The sequence below is a fragment of the Budorcas taxicolor genome, chromosome 10 (assembly GCF_023091745.1).
Source record: "Budorcas taxicolor isolate Tak-1 chromosome 10, Takin1.1, whole genome shotgun sequence".
NCBI lineage: Eukaryota > Metazoa > Chordata > Mammalia > Artiodactyla > Bovidae > Budorcas > Budorcas taxicolor.
This window is the reverse complement of record NC_068919.1, coordinates 82,673,263-82,695,627: the sequence shown is the minus strand read 5'-3', so window position 1 is coordinate 82,695,627 and position 22,365 is coordinate 82,673,263. Positions and strand designations below refer to the sequence as shown.

General features: G+C 46.9%; 1 protein-coding gene across 2 annotated transcripts in view; it reads left to right on the top strand.

Moving 5' to 3' along the window:
- ZFYVE1 (zinc finger FYVE-type containing 1) overlaps nucleotides 1-22,365 on the top strand; it is a 44,931-nt gene extending 22,566 nt beyond the window's left edge. The window contains exons 4-13 of one of the 2 annotated variants that reach the window (XR_008199984.1): nucleotides 3,995-4,209; nucleotides 12,866-12,972; nucleotides 15,286-15,394; nucleotides 15,934-16,031; nucleotides 16,118-16,235; nucleotides 17,602-17,772; nucleotides 18,479-18,659; nucleotides 19,139-19,252; nucleotides 20,688-21,465; nucleotides 21,874-22,365. Coding sequence is in view for 1 of the 2 variants with exons in the window: in XM_052646630.1 (XP_052502590.1) it covers nucleotides 3,995-4,209; nucleotides 12,866-12,972; nucleotides 15,286-15,394; nucleotides 15,934-16,031; nucleotides 16,118-16,235; nucleotides 17,602-17,772; nucleotides 18,479-18,659; nucleotides 19,139-19,252; nucleotides 20,688-20,920 (1,346 nt within the window). In the remaining variant the exon portion in view is untranslated. Of the gene's footprint in view, nucleotides 1-3,994; nucleotides 4,210-12,865; nucleotides 12,973-15,285; nucleotides 15,395-15,933; nucleotides 16,032-16,117; nucleotides 16,236-17,601; nucleotides 17,773-18,478; nucleotides 18,660-19,138; nucleotides 19,253-20,687 lie in introns of both variants that reach the window. The other variant, XM_052646630.1, reaches the window with a different exon arrangement.

Genomic DNA, 22,365 nt, shown 5'->3' with positions numbered 1-22,365 from the left:
GCGTGGACGGCTCATCTGTAACAACAGGAGAGAAGGGAGATCATATGGACACGATTACGGGTAAGTAGGTAGACGTGGTGGAAGTTGTCTTATTGTTTCTGTTTTCTTAGAGAAATAGGAAGCAAGAGCATCGCCTGAGTGGGAGGGTGAGGGAGCAGGTGCGACGGTGATTGGATGCGGGTGGGGGCAACAGGGTTGGCTCCAAAAGCAGTTTCATTATGAACGTTCATTCAGTTAACAAAGTGTATTAAGTGCACAAGGTCACGTGCTGCCAGGACCCCAAAGTGAAAAGAAAAACCAATTCCCACCCTCGAATAGCTGATAGTCTGGTTGGAGAGGCCACACGTGTTCCGTTCTGTGGTGGGTGTCGCTCCTGGAGCCGTGAGTGTGCAGAAGAGGGACACTGTACATGTCCTTGTGGTATCTAGGAAAGAGGAGGTGACATTGAACTTTAGAGACTGGCTACATAGAGGAGAGGAGGAAGGATGGTCTAGGAAGATGACCCTGCAGTGGTTTGAAGGAGCTTGTTGTATCCAGGGAACTGTAGGTATTTGTACACCGAGTTCCTGGATTCTGTCCTTCCCATTTCAATGTATCCTCCTCAAAGGATGGGGAGTGATGTTTTTTAAAAGCTTATTCTTTAGGTCACGTCATACTCCTGCTTCCAACCTGTCAATGGCTTTCCATTACATCAGGATACAATCTAAACTCCTAATTATAGTGTCCTCACTCCTGCCTCTGTCTCTGAACTCTGCTTAACCCTTTCACTCCCTCCACTAGCTATACCAGACTTTTCTCAGTTCCCATCTTTGAACATGCTACTCTGTCTACCCCCCACACCTTCCTCCAGCCAGCCATCCTCTTTCAAATTCAGCTCGACTCTCACGCCTTCGGAGCCTTTGCCAAGTGTCTCCTTTAAGATGGTCCTTCCTGCACCCTGGTGGTCCCGTCTTGTTAGATCACCCTGTTCATGTTCATCAGGACAGCTGCCGCTCTCCAAAATCATCCTGTTTGTTTGCTTACTGGTTTTTGATCTTTTCCCCTTGGAATGGAAACTCCAGGAAGGCAGGAACCTTGCCTGTCTTATTCCCTGTTGCTTTTGAAGAGCCTGAGTGAGTGCTTGGCGTACAGGGGGCTGTCATCAGATACTTGCTAAATGAAGAGGCTCAGCATGTCTGAGGCTTAGATTGTGTGGGAGGGAATAGTGGACACACTCAGGGATCAGATCATGCATGGATGGCCTTGATTTAGGTCTCAAGTATGACAAGATCCCTTGAAGGATTTTAAGGAGGGAGTTAATGTGATCAGATCTGTATTTTCAAAAAGAGCCCCCACAGCCTGTTGCAGGATGAACTAGAGAGGCACGTCAAGAGGCAGGGAGGTGGCCAGGAGCTTATCACAGCACCAGATGAGGAGTGATGGGGCCTGAGCCAGGGCAGGGCAGCAGGCAGGCAGTGGACACACTGGGACCGTATTAAGGAGTTAGAATCCGAAGGATCTGGGTCTAGGATACCTCCTGTGATTAGCACTTTTATGCCACTTTGGGTCTTCACAGCTTCGGTGAGGGGAAGGTCTAATTTCCTGTTCAGGGTTTTGAAATAACTAGCCTTTCAAAGTAACTTTTTGTTTCCATAGGCTTTACTTAAAAAAAAAAAAAAAACTTATTTATTTTTGGCTGTGATGCGTCTTTGCCGCTGCATGGTCTTCTCTCTAGACGCCCGCAGCTGGCGGGGCCACTCTCTAGTTGCAGTGCGCAGGCTTCTCGTTGCAGTGGCTTCTTTTCCTTCAGAGCCACAGGCTCGGGCATGAGGGCCTCAGCAGCTGCGGCTCCAGAGCGCAGGGGCTCGCGGGCTCCAGAGCGCAGGGGCTCGCGGGCTCCAGAGCGCAGGGGCTCGCGGGCTCCAGAGCGCAGGGGCTCGCGGGCTCCAGAGCGCAGGGGCTCGCGGGCTCCAGAGCGCAGGGGCTCGCGGGCTCCAGAGCGCAGGGGCTCGCGGGCTCCAGAGCGCAGGGGCTCGCGGGCTCCAGAGCGCAGGCTCAGTGGTCGTGGTGCATAGGCTCCGCCCCTCCGCAGCATGTGGGATCCTCCCGGACCAGGAATTGAACCTGTATCTCCTGTGTTGGCAGACGAATTCTTCACCACTAAGCTATCACGGAAACAGCCCCCCGCCCTTTTTTTCTTTTGCTTTATGCCTTGCACTATGCCAGGTGCCTGTTTTGTTTTGTTTTTAAATAAAAGCTGAATAACAAAAATAACATTGTTTTCCTTAAATTTTTTAACATTTTAATTTTTTTGCCTGTGTCACACAGCATATGGAATCTTAGTTCCCTGACCAGGGATCGAATCTGTGCCCTCTCCAGTGAAAGTGCAGAGGTTTAACCACTGGCCCACCAGGAAAGTCCCAACATTTTCTTAAAAATAAGTGCAGACTTAATGTATCTTTGTTACTCAGCTCAATCAACAGCAGCTATATTTTACAAACGAAGAAACTGAACTCAGAGAGCTTAGGTTATGTAACCAAGGAGGTTCCAGCTAGTAGGCTGCAAAATTGGGATTCTGAATCCAGAGTTGTTTCTGGATCCAGAACTTTGGCTACTTCTCTTTGATGACTGTACCTTTAAATTGAGCTAAAGCCATATTTCCAGTGTTTAATTGGAATGATTTTGTTGTTAAAATATTAAAGGAAATTATGCTGTATGACTCAGGGAATTCAAACCAGGGCTTGGTCACAACCTAAAAGGGTGGGATAGGGAGGGAGGTGGGAGGAAATGTTCAAGTGGGAGGGGACATAGGTACACCTATGGCTGATTCATGTTGATGTTTGGTAGAAATTAACACAATCCTTCAATTAAAAAATGCATTTTAAAACCAACATAATCCTTTGTCAGCACAGAATCTAGTTTCTGAAGAATAAGATAATTTAGGTTTAAAAAAAAATATTCAAGGAAATTAAACCCAAAAGTCCTTCCAAGTTTTATCTCCAAAATGATTATTGAATCTGTTTATACTGCTGCTCCCTAAATTTCTGGATAAATGTTGGAGAAACTACGGGAAGGCTGATAGCCTCACACGTTGGCAGTTGTCTGCAACTTCACCAGCATAAGACCAGCGCTTCCAGAGCAGCTATTTATTTTAAATGCTCATTAGAAGGTGACTGGTGAAATCCATCCATAGGATGGAAGACTGTGTAGCTGTTAAAAAGAAGAAGGAGATGTCTTCTCACAGTGTATCAAGTGTACAAGGACACACGCTTACCGCATGTTAAGTGATGAAAGCAAGTTGCACGTATGTGTTGGGAATTATGTAGGAAAGAAATCTGAAAGGGTAATTACCGGACTGCAGTTCCCTTTGAAGAGTAGGAGGAAGTAGAGGACCTACGTTTCTTTCCTTTTATGCTTTGACATGTTTGGATTTTTTACAATGAGCACATTAAAAAACAAAAAGACACTTCTAGTTAAGACTCCATCTTGTAATGCAGGGGACTCCAGTTCGATCTCTGGTTGGACTACTGAAATCCCCACATGCTGTGGAGCAACTAAGCCCTCGTGCTGCAGCTCGAGAGCCCGTGAGCCACAGTGGAGATCCCTCGTGACGCAGCTTAGACCTGCTGAAGCCATTAAATACATAAATATTAAAAGTTAAATAAATGACTGATTCTTTTTTTTTTTTAAAGGTACTTCCTTGAAGTGTAACACACATACCAAAAAGTGCACGTTATATCAAAAGTGTATACCTGAGCCCTTTCACAAGCTGAGGGTACCTGTGGCTTCAATACCAAGCCATGATCCACCAGCCCCCACTTCACAGAAAGCCCTGCTCTTGCTTCCTTCTAGGCAGTTCCTTCCGTCCTGACTTCCAACAGCATAGAGCAGTTCTGCCTGTTTATGTACTTTATATTTACAGAGTCGCACCACATATTCCTTTCATAATGAAAGACAGGAGACTTTTTTTTTTAAAGAAAGGCCCCTGTTCACACACCTGTTTCCGCTTGTCCAGATCACCCCTCCGAGGTGCCGGAGAAGCTCATCCAGGACCGGTTCCGGAAGCTGGGCCGCTTCCCGGAAGCCTTCAGTTCCATTCACTACAAGGGGACGAGGACCTACAACCCTCCCACTGACTTTTCTGGGCTTCGGCGTGCTCTGGAGCAGCAACTGGAGAACAACACCACCCGTTCTCCCCGGCACCCGGGCGTCATCTTCAAAGCCCTGAAGGTCAGTTGGTTTCTGGCCTGAGTGCTTCTCACTGGGGCACCAGTGGGTGGTGAGGACACTCAGTTCTCCAGCTTCTGTCAGTGCTGGTGATTAGAAACCTGGGCCGGAAAGAGAGGGTCTGTGAAAGGAAGGGCATGAGTGGAGTGTGTTACCTGTTGAATGGCGATCTCTTGCCAGGAACATGAATCTCGGATGATAATTAAAAGGTCCTCATCTTGGAGAAAAACCTTGTTTGACCATTCTTTATAACAAAGATATCAACTCAGTTCCTGTCAAGACTGCTCCCGTTTCCAGGTTTACTTTGTATACACCTCTGTGTTACCATGCCTGCAGGCGGAGGGCAGAGGAGCAGGAAGGGAACAGAGTCTTTGGAGCAGTGCTGGGAGTGTGGGATTTGGAGAAAGGACAGTGTTGACATGAAGACTTGAGCTAGGGATTTGAGGGTGCCCTGAGGGTTAGGGCATAGAGCCCGAGACCGGAAGAGATAGGAAAAGCGGTTTGCATAAAGCTAGGCCGGCCCTGGTTGACCCCAGGAACAGACTTTGGACATATGCTGATTTGCTTCATCCATGGAGTTTAAAAGGTTTGCAGTGGGACACAATGTAAGCAATTTCTGCATCTGGGTAAACTGTATATGGAAGTTCATTATACTATTCTTGCAACTTTTCTACAGGTTTGAAATTACATCAAAATGAAAAGTTAAAAAAAAAACGAGGGAATGAAAAGTTACTACTCAGACAAGTTTATGGTTTTTGCATAGTGGTTACTAAAGGCTATGTTTAGTAACCTCACAAAATTCACATCTTGAAATACTTTAATGCCCAATTAGTATACATGTACTAGTAATATACATATCCAGGGGTTTGGGAGGTGATTGGGTCATCAGAATGGAACCCTCTTGAGTGACTTTAGCACCCTTACAGATGGAGCCCCAGAAAGCTCCCTAGCCCCTTCCACCAAGTGAGGACACTCTGAGAAGTCACCATCTGTCAACCAGAAGGCAGACCCTCGCTTGGAGGCTGCCATGCAGCACACTCATCTTGGATTTCCAGCCTACAGGACTGTGGGGAATAAATTTCTGTCGTTTATAAGCTTCCTAGTCTGTGGCATCTCATAGTATCCTGATTGGACTAGAAAAACGTGGGACTCTGGAGGCAGACAGACTTGTGTTGGGATCCCAGTTCTGCCATTTACCTGTTGCTTGGTCTTAGGAAATTAGTTTGTTCGTTCATCCATTCAACAAATAAATGAGTGGATCTCTGTGTTAGAGTTTGAGGTGCTGGAAATAACGGTGGAGAATAAGATAGACAACGATCTTTGCCCTTATAGTATCCTTCTTCAGGGGCTCCCCAGGTGATTCCACGGTAAAGAATCTGGCTGCCAGTGCAGAAGATAACGAGTTCAGTCTCTGGGTTGGGAAGATCCCCTGGAGGAGGAAACGACAACCCATTCCGGTAGTCTTGCCTGGAAAATCCCACAGAGAGGAGTCTGGTAGGCTAGAGTCCATGGGGTCACAAAGAGTCGGACATGACTGGCCACACACGTCCTTGTAATGGCTTAGAGGTAGTCAGGTGGAAGATTACACCCAAATATTGTGAGCATTCTTAAATGGAGGCTGAATCTGTACTGTTATACAAAGGGCTGTAAAATCTGATCCTTAAGACTATTGACAGCTAGGCCAATGGCTGCATTATAGAGTTCCTTAGGTTTTCTCAAAGTTGACCTAGCTTAGTGTTTACAGAAGCCCTTCAGGGACACCAGGTGCCATGAGCAGTAAGCCGTGCTCAGGCGTTCGCTCAGGGGTTCTACCTCGCATCTTGGATGTCCTCCTCCAGGCCGGTTTGTCAGGGCCTTTTCTGCTGTTACTGCTGTTAGTTAGTTTTGAGAGAATGAGTCACACTGTGTTTTTATGAGGTGATATGATTGACGAAACTTTCTGTGATTAAAACGAGCCTGGCCAGCTGGAATTCTGAGGACTCTTGGTAACTGTTGGCCTCAAGAGTTTACCTGGATCTTGTATTTCCTGTTCTCTGAGGCAGGGTCTGTGCTGTACTGAGGTGTGGGCCCACGGCTCTGTCCATGGGATGGAGTTACCTGTTTAAGCTTGTGTTTTGGGCTCTCCTCAGGGAACTCTGGGGTCTTGCAACTTAGTCAGATAGATCCTTGAAAAAATTGTTTTGTCTTTTTTTTGGTTGTTTTTAACCTTCTTTAAATTAGAAGTTGTTCATTCTCTGATAATCACACTTATAGAAAGCTACCTTTAAGGTCTGCATTAGGCAAACTGACCTAGGAGAGGTTTATTGCTGTTAAAATACTCTTAACAGAAGTCTTCATAGTTCATAACAGTGTATAATATAATGGCCATTTATTTTTGTCCACTTATTTTTTGTTTTATGTTGTATTTTTTTTTTTAAGTGGCCTTGCATTCTTTTTGGAACAAAAGAGTGGGGATGGTCATAAACAGATGAATTATCAGTGCCAAAATAGCTTGTTTGACTTTCTGTTTCTCCCATTTTTTTCTTTCTCTACTGGTATTTATTTTTTACCTTGTCCAGTTCCTTACTGAATCCCTGAAGAAACACTTTAAGAAGGCTTGGGATATATTCTAGTATGATTTATATGATTTTGTTTCCTCTGTGATTTTCTCTTTATTTTACATGAGATACACAGAATATTGTTAGAAAAAAATGTATAAACCTTTTGGGAAAATTGAGAGGCACTGCGTGCACTGTGAGGCAAGACTGTGATGGCCAAATAAAGAAATCTCAACCCTCTAGTAAGACCACCACCATGCAAAGGTGAACACTGACAGGTTTGGCAATAAAATATCAAAAAGGATATGAAGCCCTGTAAACTCTTACAAACGTCTGGTTGAGGTAAAATTAGTACAGCCAGTTTGAAATGCAGTAGTATAAAGAAATGTATAATATATATTCCAACCATGTCATTTCTAGAATTTGGCCTTAAAGCAACTTTTCCACAGGAACACAGAGACCTATATGGGGATGTTAATGGCAACATCCTGGTAACAGCAAAGAAAAAAGCAAACTAAGTGTGCAAAAAATAGATAAATGGGGCATTATGTGATTCTTTGCTACTTATTTTAAAAAGAGAATTGGGGTTGTGATGTATCTATGTGCACTTATATACTTTGCTTTTTTTTTATGGAGTGTTGAAGCCTAGCGTTTTTTCCATGCTATTAAATATCCTATAAAACCATGGTTTTTTTTTTTTTAAATAGCTGCATGCTTTTTCATTTATATGGATGGATCATTTTTTATATGTAGTAGTTCTGCCCTTATTCTAATAGTACTTTCCATTTTTCCTTATGTTTTCTGAGTACCTAAAGATATTGCCCACATTCTGCCTGCTTCCTCGGGTAAATTGCAGCTCCCAGTGCTGCTGGCCACCCTTTCTGTGGAGTATTTACTGATGTCATGTTCTGTGCTCTGCACTGACGTGTATTCATTCATTTTATCCTCATACCAACTCTGAGGTTGAGAAACAGAGGCACAGAGAGGTACGCTAATTTGCCCGAGATGACTTGTCTAGTGAGTGGTGGAGAATTTGCTGTTTTAATATTCACTTATTTATTTGGCTGGGCCAGGTCTTAGTTTGCAGCCTGGCACTTGGGATCTTCGGTCTTTGTTGTGGCACGTGGGATCTTTTTTAGTTGCAGCATGTGGGATCTAGTTCCCGATGAGGGATTGAACCCAGGCCCCCTGCATGGGGAGCGCAGAGTCTCAGTGGACCACCAGGGAAGTTCCAGTGCTAGGGAATTCAAGCCTGGTAGTCTGCCTCCCAAGTCTGTGCATTTAAATCCTAGGGTGTATTCCTTCTCAATAGTTACTCGACTTTTAAGAAGGTCAGAAGATGGGTCGTCTTTAAAGGTTCTTGATACATACTGCCAGTTGCCTTTAGAAAGGACATTCTTATAAGTTGTATATGAGTGTTTGGTTACTTTAAAAAGTTATTTTTTTAGTTGCAAAAGCAATATGTGTTTGTAATAAACAGTTGAAATAGTACAGATTCAAATAGTACAATTCCAATAGTAAGGTATGATTTAAGTCCCTTTCACTCCTGTCCCCCTGACTGTATGATAACTGTTATAATACTTTCTGACATACGCTTCCAGAAATTTTTGGTGCTTCTTCAGTGCATACAGAAATATATGTATGTAATGTTTGTATACATTTTCTCCCTAAATAAGTCAGATCATAGAGAAGTTAAATCTTTTTTTCCTTCCTCATATTCTTTTCATGTTCATTATTGAACAGGAAATGTGATTAGTGAGCAAGATTGAGGAGTTATAGAGTGTGTGTGTGTGCGTGCGCGCACACGTGTGTGTGTATAAGACCTTCAGTCACTTTCTGCTCTAGCAACTTGCCTTTATGTTTCCCATTCATTCTGCTGATCTGGTCGCTTTTCCTGCCATTTAGCCTCGTTGTGGTCCAAGCCCCAGTTCCTTTCCTCCAGGGGAATTTTTCTCACTTTTTAACCTCTCACTTGTTTGCTCAGTTTCCACAGTAGCAACAGCTCAGATACCTACCAGCAGAGCACATTCTCACTGATGAAGTAAGTCTGTTTAAAGAAAAGAGATGCTCAGGTCCCTATTGACCAAGGAAATTGAATATTGAATTAACTGTTGTTGCCTGTATTTACAGTTATGAATAATGGAGAGAACCATTTTAAGGTTGGATTCTTACAGGTTTTATGTAATACCTCCTTTAGCCTCCAATCTCTAAATGTAGGAACTCTGACTCTCTAATTCTATCACATCAGGAAGCACCTGTTAAGTATTTACGAAGTTATTATATGTTTGGGGGGGAGGTGGCATCGTGGATTACATAAGAGTCTCCATTTTGAATTAGAAAATTCACTGCTAGCCTTTGATGACTGGAGTGAAACTTACAGGTTAGATAGTAAGAGCTGTACTGTTGTCAAGGCAGCTAAATTTCAAGATCATCTAGTCTCCAGGCAGCCTTTTCCAGACAGACCTCAACTGCTTTCCCAAGCTTTCTCAGAAAAGGTCCTTCCCTGCCTCTTATGGCTTTGGGGCCTCAGGAGGGAGAGAGCACAAGAAACCCTGGAATTATGTGAGACTTGGAATTCTTGAAAGAGATGAAGTATATGGATTAGGTGGTAATGTCCACACTGGAAAGAAACAGGCAGGTTATAGAGGAAGGAAGAGTGTCTCCTTACCCTTGTATCTAAAACACATGAGCATCAAGTTTTTTTTTAACAGTTACTGTTTTGTTTCTATACTTTTCTTTTGGCTGCATCCTCCAGCATGTGGAATCTTAGTTCCCTGACTAGGGGTCAGACCTGTGCCCCCTGTAAGGGGTTTGTGGAATCTTAGCCATTGGACTGCCAGGGAAGTCCTGTTCCCATACTCTGGATTCATGTAAGTCCTCCTGATGCTTGTCAAGGTCTGATTCATCACTGACTGCCGGCTCTTCAGTGAGTTGTGAGAAAAATAAGATGCTTGTGTTACCAGCATTTGAGAGGATGGGTGGCCAGCATCTGAAGAGGTAAGGCTGGTTGCTCTTGGAGTTCTCCTTCTGATGTCATAAGAAGTTACTGTTGCCTTGGCAAACAAAAGCCAACAGTTGTCTAGTGCTGATGACAATGGAGGTTCTCTGGGGATTTGTTGCATGGTGATCAGGCTGCAGATTGCTTCATGCTAAGCCTTGAGATACTTAGAAATGTCCTCATTTTTCTGAAGATCTTCCAGAGAAGTGAATCAGGCCACTTGAACGGAAAAAACCTTTTGCTGTCACTATTATTGGGCTGCAATTTTACATTTACTGGGGAGTGGCATGCCTTCTGAATTCAACCCAGCTGTTGGATTCACGCTAAATTTGATATTTTTCCTAAGGAAAAGTATTACTTAGGTTATCCTTTCAGTTACCTTTTTAAAAGAGAAACCAATGGCTAAAAATGCTCTTCTTTGGGTTTCATTATACATCTTTAGTAGCTTCTGCATTCCTTATTTAGCTCTCTTTTTTTTTCTTTCTTATTTTAACACTGCATTTGGTACTTAAGCATCTTTCTGCAGCTAAATATTCACCCACAAATGGAACCAGGCGTGAAGACTAGGGAGCTGCCATGGAAAGGAGAGAAGCTCTTATATGCCTTCTGTTGGCTGGATCAGTTGGTGAGCGTATCTGAAGGAGAAAATTAGAGAATTCTCAGCGTAAAAAATAAAAATATTAATCGTGGTAGCTCACGGTTTCTGAGCTCTCAATCTATGCCAAGTGCTCAATGGAGTAACTTCATTTGATCTTCACAGTGTAATCCATGGAGACCCCTGCTGAGGAAGGTGGTACTAGCCACCCCCATCTTACAGATAAGGAAATTGAGGCACTTGAAGAGCTACCAACTACAGGATGAAATTTTTTGTGAGGGGTCCTCACATTTATGCATTTTCCATTTGGTTTCATGCTATACCCAAGTTTATTTTTTATGTAAAAATAACTTCCTGGGACTTCCCTGGTGGTCCAGTGGTTAAGATTCTGTGCTTTCATTGCAAGGGGCATGGGTTCAATTCCTGGTCGGGGAACTAAGATCCTGTATACCACATGGTGTGGCCAAAAAATAAAGCGAAAACTTCCTCCCCAGATCTTTCAGTAAATTGACAAATTAGGAAGATGATGCTCTATTTGCCCACCAGCTAGCCCCAGAGGGTTAGGCACACAGCTGTTTGAGAAACACAGCTGTTTGAGAAATACAGAAAGAGTTATCGGTGATTTGGCCAATCAGTGAGTAGTTAGCCGTAAATTAGAGAGGCTTGTGGGTGTGGGATAAGACCTAGTGCAGAGGCAGGGCCAAGGTGAGGAGGAGGGGATGGGTAGGTTGGTGTGTGCCTGGGGCTTGGTGCTGGGGCGCTTCACTGCAGAGGTCCTAGTTGAGTACTTGTTAAGACGTGTGCTGGACTAAGAGGAAGATCCAGAGGTACTACGTTCCTTTCTCGGCATTTATGGTCTAGTCTGGGAGATGGGATGCATGTGTCAGGCTTATAGCTTTGCCTCATCACTCACTACCTGGTTCAGACGTTGAGGACAGGAGGTGCTCAGAGGAGGCAGAGTGTGATCTTCCTAGAGTGGTTGGGAAGGCTTCATGGAAAAGGTGAGACGAAGGATAGGTCCTACTCAGAAGTAGGAGAGAGGAGGATGGTGTAGGCTTGACTCTGCTGGGTTTGCGTCTTGTTAATTCTCTATAATATTCACATGTATATTCCTTTGTAGTCTGTCTCCAAATCTTACTTGTTTTCCCTTAGTTACTTTCTACAAAATTACTACCAAGAGAAAAGGATGTATATGTATTAACCTTAGATTTTATTTTTTGGTCCAAGACAGGGATTGCCACTTGGTCAGCCGTCACTGGCAGGTGGTATTTTATGTGCGTGTTCATTATCTTTCCAGGAGCTGAATTTGAATGCACATGGGTGAGTCCCACACCCTTAGTCTGCCACACTCTTTGCCACTACTCTTGTCTTGAACACCTGACCTGACTCAACACTGAGAGCTTGTGCTTTTGAAAACACTTGGTTTACAACTCAGGGTATTAGGCTTCACTGGGAAAAAGGAAAAGGAGTTTTAATAAATAAGTGTCCTTAAGCGAAATTCCGTTTAGAACTCGAGAATCTTAGTTTAGAACCTAACCTGCCCCTTTTCCGAATCTCATCTTAAAATTTCTTTCACCATTTTACTAAAGAAAGTAGCATCTTGTCCTTCTGTTTTAAAGCTACTTTTATATCTCTTCCCCTGAGTAGTGCCTGGCTGCCACAGAAAGAGTTGAGACTTAGGAACTGTGAATATTTAATAATTTTTAAAGCCTAGAAAGCCTATTTATATTTAATTCATATGACTTTTTCTACTGCATATGACTGAAGGCTTGGAGGGAAAAAAACCAATCAATCAGCCTGAAGAATACTTTCAATATAAAGTAGTGAACACAAAGAAGATTAAAAATGGAAGCTTCCTTTAAACATAAAAATTTCAGGCTGTTATTTCACATACCTTTATCTTTCTACTTGGCATTTATTTTGGCCGTTTGCTGTCTTTTGGGTTAGTTACTGTAGTTGATAAAAGGCTGCCAATAGCTAGAATAATTCCTCCATGCTTTTTGGCTGATAACCCTTTTTTCTACATAGAGATAATTCTGTGGCCAGTAAACTCCAGTGAGTGTCTGTGGTTAGAACTGGTGGAGACGCCCAGAAAACTCGCAGCGCACTTCTGAGCTCTGTCTCCCTCTGACTTCAAGACAAGCCACCTTCTCCAGTGTCGCTTTCTTTCCCAGCTTCACAAAGATGAAATGGGCACTCGTCAGTACCTGGTGGTTTTGAATGACCGGTGGAGTGTGTGACGTGTTTATAACTTCCAAGGTCATTAGGAGAGAACAGTAACTTTGCTTCCTTCTGAGCTCTTGGGAAATGGGCTGGTTCTTTCTGAGGTTTCCTGTGGTGAGGATTGGTGTAAGTCAGGCCAAGAAGGTGGAGGGGAAGGAGCAGAAGTCGCTGGCTTCCCGCTTCTAGCCGCAGAACCGGTAAGAAATAAGCCAGCAGTGAGGGCATGTTAGAAAGGCAGGCAGTGGAATGCCCAGAGCTCCGAGCTCTCTGCTGAGGCCCTTCGCATGTCACCTTCCCTCCACGCAGGCTCTGAGTGACCGCTTCAGTGGTGAGATCCCCGATGACCAGATGGCACACAGCTCCTTTTTTCCAGATGAGTATTTCACCTGCTCCTCCCTGTGTCTCAGCTGCGGGTAAGTCCCCAACATGGGAAAAGAGCCTTAGAGCAATGCTTCACAGACTTCCCTGTGCCTGCAGATCACTTGGGGTCTGCTTAAGTTAGACTGTGACTAAAGGATGGAGTGGGGCCTGAGATAGGGTATTCCAACAAGTTCCCCGGTGAGCCTGATGGTCCAAGGACCACACTTTGAGGTTGTGGGGGATTCCAGGGACACATGGTTATGAAGAATTCCCTGAAGATTCCAACCCCGTTTAGATGTGAAATTGACTGGTTTGAGTAACTATCACTGCAGAAAGCTTTCAGTTCAGTTCAGTCGCTCAGTTGTATCCGACTCTGTGACCCGATGGACTACAGCATGCCAGGCTTCCTTGTCCATCACCAACTCCTGGAGCTTGCTGAAACTCATATTCATCGAGTCGGTGATGCCATGCAACCATCTGTCATCCCCTTCTCCTCCTGCCTTCAGTCTTTCCAAGCATCAGGGTCTTTTTCAATGAGTCAGTTTTTCGTATTAGGGAGCCAAAGTATTGGAGCTTAGCATCAGTCCTTCCAGTGAATATTCAAGACTGATTTGCTTTAGGATTGACTGGTTGGATCTCCTTGCAGTCCAAGGGACTCTCAAGAGTCTTCTCCAACACCACAGTTCAAAAGCATTTAGCACAGAAAAGCAAAAGCATGGAAAGCTTTAGGTTGCCTGTTTTTCTGTGTTTCTCTTACCAGAGCTTTCAATTCTAGTCATTCCATCCATTCACTGTGTGCACAGCACTGGGGTAGGTATCGGTCCTAGTGGATTCCTTTCATGATGAGGGCAGATGCCTAGAGCACCTTAGAATTATCCAGGGAGCTTTCCAAATGATTGAGGCCTAGGCTTTGCCTCCAGGGTTTCTCACTTACCAGATTTGGGGTGGTGCCTCAGCATTGGTGTATTTAAAACGCTCCTCAGGTGACTCTGATGTGTAGCTGAGTTGAGAACATTGAGTTAGGGCAGTATTCTCAAACTTTATGTATGCCTCGCCTCAGGATTTTGTTAAATGCAGATTCAGAATCAGCAGGTCTCGGTGAGATGCTGTGTTTCCAGCCGGCTCCTGGGTCATGCTGGTGGCCCTTTGTTACAGGGGAAAACAGCAGTGATTCTCAATTTTAGCATGCCTCAGGAAAACCTGAAGGACATGTTACAACAGGTAGTTGGGCCTTTCTCCCAGTTTCTGATTCAGTAGGTCTGACGTGGGGCCTGAGAATTTGCCCTTCTGCTAAGTTCCCGGGTGATACTGATGTTGCTGAATGGGGACCACACACTGAGGCTCACTGGATTAATTTGAACTGTTGATAGCTACTCACTCACGGGCCAGCGACTTGTTGGATGGAGCCTGGGGGTTTAAATGCAGTGTGTCGGGGTCAGATTGCAGACTGTGTCTTGCAGACACTGGCCCACCTCTCCACTGCTTTCGTCACTTCATCTTCTGGTCCTGTCCTCCACATTTGCCCATACGGGGGAGACCTGAGCCTTTTCTGTTATGAATCGCCTTTTTGCATCGATACCTATAGGCCACCTCCTGGGCCACCATGTTTGCTCTGAGTTTGTAACAAGGACTTGGTCCTTGGATTATACAGTCCGTGCTATGGAGGACTGAGGCTTGTCTTAGAGAGGAAAGAGGGATGTTCGTTGCCAGGGTGACTTCGTTTAGCGGGCCCCATGAGCCCAGCAAGAGAGGCTTAGGCTTTGTTGGATCATCATCACTTTCCCATTCTAACTGTGCCTCACCAGGGTTTCCAGAGCTTTCCCTTCTGTCACAGTGAAATTCTAAAGTCCTGGTCCCTGGTTTTGCATTGTCAGGAGAGCAGAGCTCGCTGTTCATTTGGAAGGTTTTCTTGTTCAGCTTAAGCCTCCTCTTAATGGGTTGTCAGAATTTGAGGGTCAGGTTTTGTTTTGCATCTTGGCGGCCTGTTCTGATTAAACTTCTTATTTCATGCTGTTGGGATGTTTGAGTTCCCTGAAGGCTGTTCAGGTTTTATCTCTCATCAAGGTGCTGTCTTCTGGCTCCTCCATTCCTATTGAGGGACCTGGTGGTTTTCCAAGAAGAGATACCCTTTTGGCCCTTTCTCCTCATGCAAGAGTAATAGGTACACTACCTGTGTAGCACTGTTGATTGCAAGTATGAGAGAGGCCCTTAAGTTTCCAAAACAAACTGCTGTCTCTCTGCTCTGTATTTGGGGCCCAGTTAGTAACAGGGAGTCTAGTTTTGCCCCTGCATCTGGCTTAATGCTTGTGCGTAAGCGGCCCTGGCTCCTTTTAGCAGCTTCATGTCAGCTTTGGTGCCTCCCTCAGGGCTGGATGCAAGAACAGCATGAATCACGGGAAAGAAGGGGTACCTCATGAAGCCAAGAGCCGCTGCAGATATTCCCACCAGTATGATAATCGGGTTTTCACCTGCAAGGTGAGTCCGCCCAGCCTCTCCTCCAGCAGCTGGCTTGCTGGCTACACTCCTCTCTTGGGAAGACTGGCTCAGGACCACTCTTGACTGTATCCCAAAGTATTTGATACTCATTCAAATTGAGTCTCCAGCCATTAAAAACTCACATGTCCATTGCCAGGGGCCCCTGGGCTTATTTTTTTTAAGCTTAAATCCCCCCCCTTATTCTGTTGAACCTATATGCCAGGTTCATCTACATTGAGTGTTTATTCTTAAGAGTGAAATTGCTCTTCAAAAACCCAGTTTGGATGGATTTCTCCTGTCTGTGACAGGGATAGAATTTGTAGCTCAGTTTTGGGCCCCTGGAACGGGTACACATTCAGATCATAATCATTCAGGGCACTGACTTCTCTGGAGAAAGACTTCCCTCTGCTCTGCTAAAACCCAGGGTCCGTAAACCCTCAGCAGGTCTGGTTTGCAGGCAGTGGGGCTGGACAGGGGTGTGGAGAGGCCAGGGGGTCTGGCGGACAGAGCGGAAGCTGGCACAGTGCTCCATGTTTCAGGCCTGCTACGAGAGAGGCAATGAAGTCAGCGTGGTGCCCAAGACGGCTGCTTCCACTGACTCCCCCTGGATGGGTCTTGCAAAATATGCGTGGTCTGGGTGAGTTTCAGTGGCTGGCACTTGGGTCTGTTTGTCTCTCCAGGCCCCTGATGTGGGGTTCTAGTATCTGTCTGCCTTCCTTGTAGGTACGTGATCGAATGTCCCAACTGTGGCGTGGTCTATCGTAGCCGGCAGTACTGGTTTGGGAACCAAGATCCTGTGGATACGGTGGTGCGGACAGAGATTGTGCACGTGTGGCCTGGAGTAAGAGCTGTTTTATTTTCCTGTTTTCTCGTCGGGTTGTCCAGTTATTCCTGTGTATGGGGAAGTGGAACTTGTTTACAATGATGGTTAATCATGAATTTCAATATATTGGTGGTTTAGGAAGCTATGATCTGGAGTGCCTTTTTTGTTCTAGACACTTCATTTTTTTCCCATTTCTTGCATAAATATTAGAAACACGACTTAAACTAAAAATTGATATCTAGTTAAACCGCCTTAGCAAATAAAACTGTATCTTTTCATATTCTCCTCACTCATTTTCCATATGTATGTTTGTATAGATACAATTATAATTTATGTGCCACTTAACTGCTTTTTTCTTGTACAACAGTTTTGCTTTGTTTCCATATTGCTTTCAGTTTTCATGATTTTCATTTGTAATCACTGTGTAATAATCTGTCTAATGTTATAGTTTGATTTCCCCATTCTTTTCATTTTGAACATTCATGCTGTTTATGATTTTTTTATTATCAAAGAAAATGCTATCGTGACCATCTTCACGTAAGAAAGCCTTTTCTTCGTTTTGGAGTATATTCTTCTTGAAGTATATTCTAAGAAATATAATTACTATGGACCTTTACTGTTTTTAAATTGGATTTTTAAATTCAAGATGTTGGAAAAACAAATCTATTTATGAGGCAGTGATACAGTGGTTTCATTCTGGATTAAACCACGATTCACACTTGGAATTACCCATCAATCACAGCACATCCAAAGCCTTTTCCCTTCATGGAAGAAAGATAAGCGATTTTCTACGTGTTGTTTGCTTCAGTCATGTCAGACTCTTTTCAGCCCCATGGATTGTAGCCCACCAGGCTCCTCTGTCCATTGAATTCTCCAGGCAAGAGCAGTGGAGTTGGTAGTCATTGCCTTCTCCAGGGGATCTTCCTAACCTAGGGAGTAAACCTGGGTCTCTTGCATCATAGGCAAATTCTTTACCATCTGAGCCACCAGGGAAGCTCTTTTCTATAAGGGGTGGTGTTCCCCTTTCTGGGTGATTCCTAAAGCAACAGATCCTAACCCAGCCTGGGGTGGGAGACCTCTTGGAGGAGGTGTCCTCTTGACAGGATTGTTTTATTTCCTGGGTTGCATATCTCACAAGCAGAATAAGTTCTGAATTGAATAGTTGTGCACAAAGTCCTGTGGTCATCTTGAAGAGTAGTATCAGCAATGACTCATAGCGTATGATGTTGCTTAGAAGCCAAAGGGATTCTGTCCTGACCCTGCTCTTCTCTGCCAGGGAATCTGTGGTTTGAGTTGGCTGTGTAACTCAATCTGAGACCCCTCTCCCTCCTTCCCTTTACTCCTGTCACTCAGAACGTGATGGGAGCCTGCGTTTTCCTTTCAGACTGATGGATTTCTGAAGGACAACAACAATGCTGCCCAGCGCCTCCTGGACGGGATGAACTTCATGGCTCAGTCGGTGTCTGAGCTCAGCCTCGGGCCCACCAAGGCTGTGACGTCCTGGCTGACAGACCAGATCGCCCCTGCCTACTGGAGGCCCAACTCCCAGATTCTGGTATGGCGGCAGGATGCCCTGGGTCCCTGGCACAGCCTATGCTCCTTGTGTTGCTTCGCCCTGCCCTTAGCTTGTTTTGTGAGGAAGGCTTGGAGTCTCTCTCCCAGCCAGATGAGCTTCCAGAGTGTTGGAAAGCATGTCTGCTGATTTCCCCTGTTATTTTCTGAGTGTTTCTGTTGTGGTAGATTTTAGTTTACTTTCCCACTAGAGCCAGTTGTTACTGGTCAAATGTCTGAGGTCATACCTATAGACTGTGGAGGAAAGGGAGCCTTTAGAGGTCATTTAGGGTCACCCCCAGCTTGATACACAAACCTCACGGCTCCCACATCAAGGGAGCCCTCAGATTTGGCCCAAACGCTTGTGACAGGAGACCTGTTCTTCTCAGCGTCCCAGAGGCTCATGAGAAGCTGTGAAAGACATGAATCCTCGTTGCTTTTATGGCTGAAATTACATAGTCCTTCCTGAGATCCCTGTGACTCGGCCAGGTGGGTGTGAGGTGCCTTTCCAGCACTTCTTGGAAGGAAGTGTTGATCACAGCTGTGCTTCAGTAGGGGGTTCCATGTGGCTGGAGGTCTTAGGTCCCCTCTGTTGGGACCATCAGGGCCCTGCCGTCCTCAGATAACCCTCAAGGCTCCCCGGGTTGACTTTCTCAGCTGAGCAGACATGAATGACGCCTGCCTCTCTGTTTGTTTTGGGCTTGGACCAGAGCTGCAACAAATGTGCTACGTCCTTTAAAGATAACGACACCAAGCATCACTGCCGGGCCTGTGGGGAGGGCTTCTGTGACAGCTGTTCATCCAAGACCCGGCCGGTACCCGAGCGGGGCTGGGGCCCTGCGCCCGTGCGGGTGTGTGACAACTGCTACGAAGCCAGGAATTCCCAGTTAGGTAACGTGGGGCCCAGGAGCCGCAAGGTGGAGGGGGACCCTCTCCTTGGCACTGGGTGTTGGGAATGGGACTCTCACCTGCCCAGCCCTGTTCCTCCCCGCCTCACTGTGAGAGCAGTCGCTCCCCTAGTCTTGCCCAGGCACCCTCAAAGCTCTTTGTTAACTGGGTCCTGGGGGTGCTGTTCCTTGGGTGGGGAAGGGTTAAAGCTGTCCTATGTTTACCATAGGCTTAGACTGAGTCTTCTCCTGGAGGAGGTTCTAGGTCATGTTCCTGGCCCGCTGTAAAGGAAGGTTATAAAATAGCTCCAGAGGCCTGAGGTAAAGGAGTGGCAGACCTCACTGGCTGTGGTGTGGGTGCCCACAGCCCAGACCCTTGCCACCCTTGCAGAATGGCACAGGGTGCCCTGGGAGAAGCATCTAGAATTTTTCATTTGGGGAATGACTCGGAGGTGATGGCATTTCCTTCACCATTGTCTGCAGATGTCACTGAGGCACAGGGGGACGACGAAGGTGGGACGCTGATCGCTCGGAAGGTGGGCGAGGCCGTGCAGAACACTTTAGGAGCCGTGGTGACAGCCATCGACATACCACTAGGTGGGCCTGGCAGTGCCTCTCGGGTGCGGTGTACGTGGGTGAGGGCTCGCGGAGTGCCGTGCCTTGGGCCGTCGTTTTGTCAGCCTGCTGACCTGGATTGAGTTGGGCAGCAAGGACGCGACTGAGAATTTACTTTCCCTGCTTCATGCTGAATACCTTGGTGGTTTCATGTCTATTCCTGGAGACCGTCCTCTTAGGCCATCTATTGCTGCGTAATAAACCACCTAAAAGTGGAAAGGCTTAAAACAGTCACGTCTCAACAGGAAAGGCAAGTGTTCTTCTCTAAGTGGCATTGCCGGGAATTATTGCTGGATTTTCCAGTATGGCAGCTGGATGGATCTTGGGGGGCCAAGCCAACCTCACATGCTGGCTAGCCTGGCAGGGATGTCTCGAAGGCTGGGCTCAGGAGAACTTCCCCCTCACCCCCATTCCCTGTATTCCCCACGCCTCTGCACGTGTTTTCTCCAGTGCTAGTGACTCCTTACGTAGTGCCTCAAGGCTCTGAGACAGGCCTGGACCTGGAAACTAACTCTTCCACTAGAGTCTGCTATAGTCACAGAACCTATCTAGATTTGAGAGAGGGGGCAGGGCCTCAATCTGCCACACCAGCCAAGCTGTTATTCCTTTAAGATTTAAGAGAGCCACTCACCTGATGTGAGGGGATGGGCTTATAACCAGGAGGGGAAGAGGGAGAGGAAGGGAAACCTGCCAGTGTGTGGAGGGCTTAGGCAGAGGTGACTGGGCCTGGGGCATTCCAGCCCTTCATAGGGGAGAGACCAAGGGCTCCTGGGTGGTTGTGATGACAGTTGCTTGGGTCAGATTTAATCACCGTGGCTCACAGAATGAGCTGATGACAAGCTTTTGACTTGAGAGTGTAGAAATAGATGGATTGATCCATCCTGGAGGCTCAGGTTGCATCCGCTCGCAGGTGACCAGGAGGGGCAGGGGCCGCCCTTGGCAGAACCTGCCAACTGTGCTTAACAGGCACTCACCTGCTGAGCACTCACTGGCTGTTGGGTCCCAGCTCATCAGATACTTTATTTCTTGTAATCTTGTAACTGCTTTTGAAGGTGAGTTGTTACAGATGAGTAAACCCAAGGCCCTGAGATTCTAAGGAACCTGTCAATCCCACAGCTAACTGACTCAGGCTCAGTGGAAATGGGATGAAGCCAAAGCCCGAACTTCACCATTGCCCCGGTGGTTCTTAATTCAGCCGTAGTTTAGGCTCACCTGGAGAACGTAATAGATAGGCACATATCAGTGCCAGACATCCTGACCTGCATGGTAGGGGGTGAGGGAGCCCTGGTGGAGGGGGTGATGTGTGCGCGCTAAGACTGTGAGCCAGTGAAGTGTCTGCCGCTGGCGTCTCGCCCGGTGGGATCTGGGGTGCTGGGTCCCGCGTGTGCTGCCCGTCATGGCCCCTTCCGTGACGCAGGTCTGGTGAAGGATGCGGCCAGGCCGGCCTACTGGGTCCCAGACCACGAGATCCTGCACTGCCACAGCTGCCGGAAGGAGTTCAGCGTCAAGCTCTCGAAGCACCACTGCCGGGCCTGCGGACAGGGCTTCTGCGACGAGTGTTCCCACGACCGCCGGGCTGTCCCCTCGCGAGGCTGGGACCATCCTGTCCGAGTCTGCTTTAACTGCAATAAAAAGCCCGGTGACCTTTAACCCCAGCTCCCTCTCCGAGTCCTTCACAATTCCTTAGGTTCTCAGGGTTAGAAATGAGGTCGCGTTGAGGTAGGCCCTCCTCCTGGTCACCTGTGGCGGTGTGTGTCCTCTCTCCTCGTCCCGGGGGCCCCTTTCCCACTGTGGGGTGGCGGGTCGGGGGCTACAGACAGCGAGCCGGGGCGAGCCGGGCGGTGGGCCCGAAGGTGTGAACCCCGCCAGGGCAGGCGGCCCAAGCAGCTTAGAGCAAAGGGGAATGAACTCTAATCCAGTGCATTTTATTTCAGTTAAAAATAAGTACGTAAATATATATATACACACACGCACATGCACACCCGTATATACATACGAAAGGAACGTGGAGCACGTTCAGGCTGCCGCTGGCCGTGAACACCCACGTGGTCCGTCCCCAGCAGGGATCTGGGGGCAGCGGGCAGCAGGTCTTCTCCCCACGAAACCGAGCCAGGTCCCAAGGCCACTGCACCGCTAGCCTCCCTCTGCCGCTTCTCTCCGAGCCTTCGAAGCCTTCGTGCCCCTCGGCTGCCAGGGTAGGAGCTTCCCAGGGACCTTCTGCTGGGGGTGGCCTGCGGGGGAGCTCCCTGGGCCCTCCAGAGTCAGATCCCAATCCCTGGCCTTGGCCTGTTTCAGAGACCACCCAGCTTCGCGTGCAGGTCACGGACGGGTGGAGGGTGTGGTAGGGTCCCCGGACCCAAGGAGTCCCCAAGCGCAGGTGGCGTGATGGCCCTCGAGCAGGGCCGGGCACGGAAGGAGACGGCCCTCCCCAGCAGTGTTCCCTGCTTGTCGATGCTTCCATTCGCTCCACCACTTGGCTTTCCCGCCCCGCAGTGGAGCACCTGCTCCCACCCTCCCCTCCCAGCCCCCGCGAGCCCCCCATCTACTGAGTGTTGCACTAGGGTTCTTGCTTATTTTGAAGTGTCTTAATTCTTTATTCCCAGACACACGACCCCTTGAGCTGTTGGAGGGGTGGTCATGAGAAATCTTCCAGGGAAACAGAACACAGAACGGACTGTTAGTGGTTTTTTCAAAGTATATACAAACATTTCAGCGGATCATTACGAAAAAATTCTCCAGTCCTGGTGAGAGAAGTCACGTGAACTTTTGTTTCTCAAGAGCTGGGACATCCATATCTGTCGTGACTGGAAAGAGACCGTTGTGCTGAAATACTGTCATCATGGTGGATTTTATCGTCAATGGCCCAAAACGAAGAATTTGAAGTCACACGGTTCTTGACTGAACTGGGGGGTGGGCCAAGCTTCAGGGAGGTACGTGGTGGTCACTCTTGGCGTGTCACTGTGATGTGAGCCCTGGAAACGTGTTGGTCCCTCTCAGACCTGCTTCCTTCCCGCCTCCTGTGGCCCAGTGACTGAGGCCTGCTCTAGTACTGTGTATGATTAAATTCGCCGTTATAAAGGAATCTTCCTGCGGAA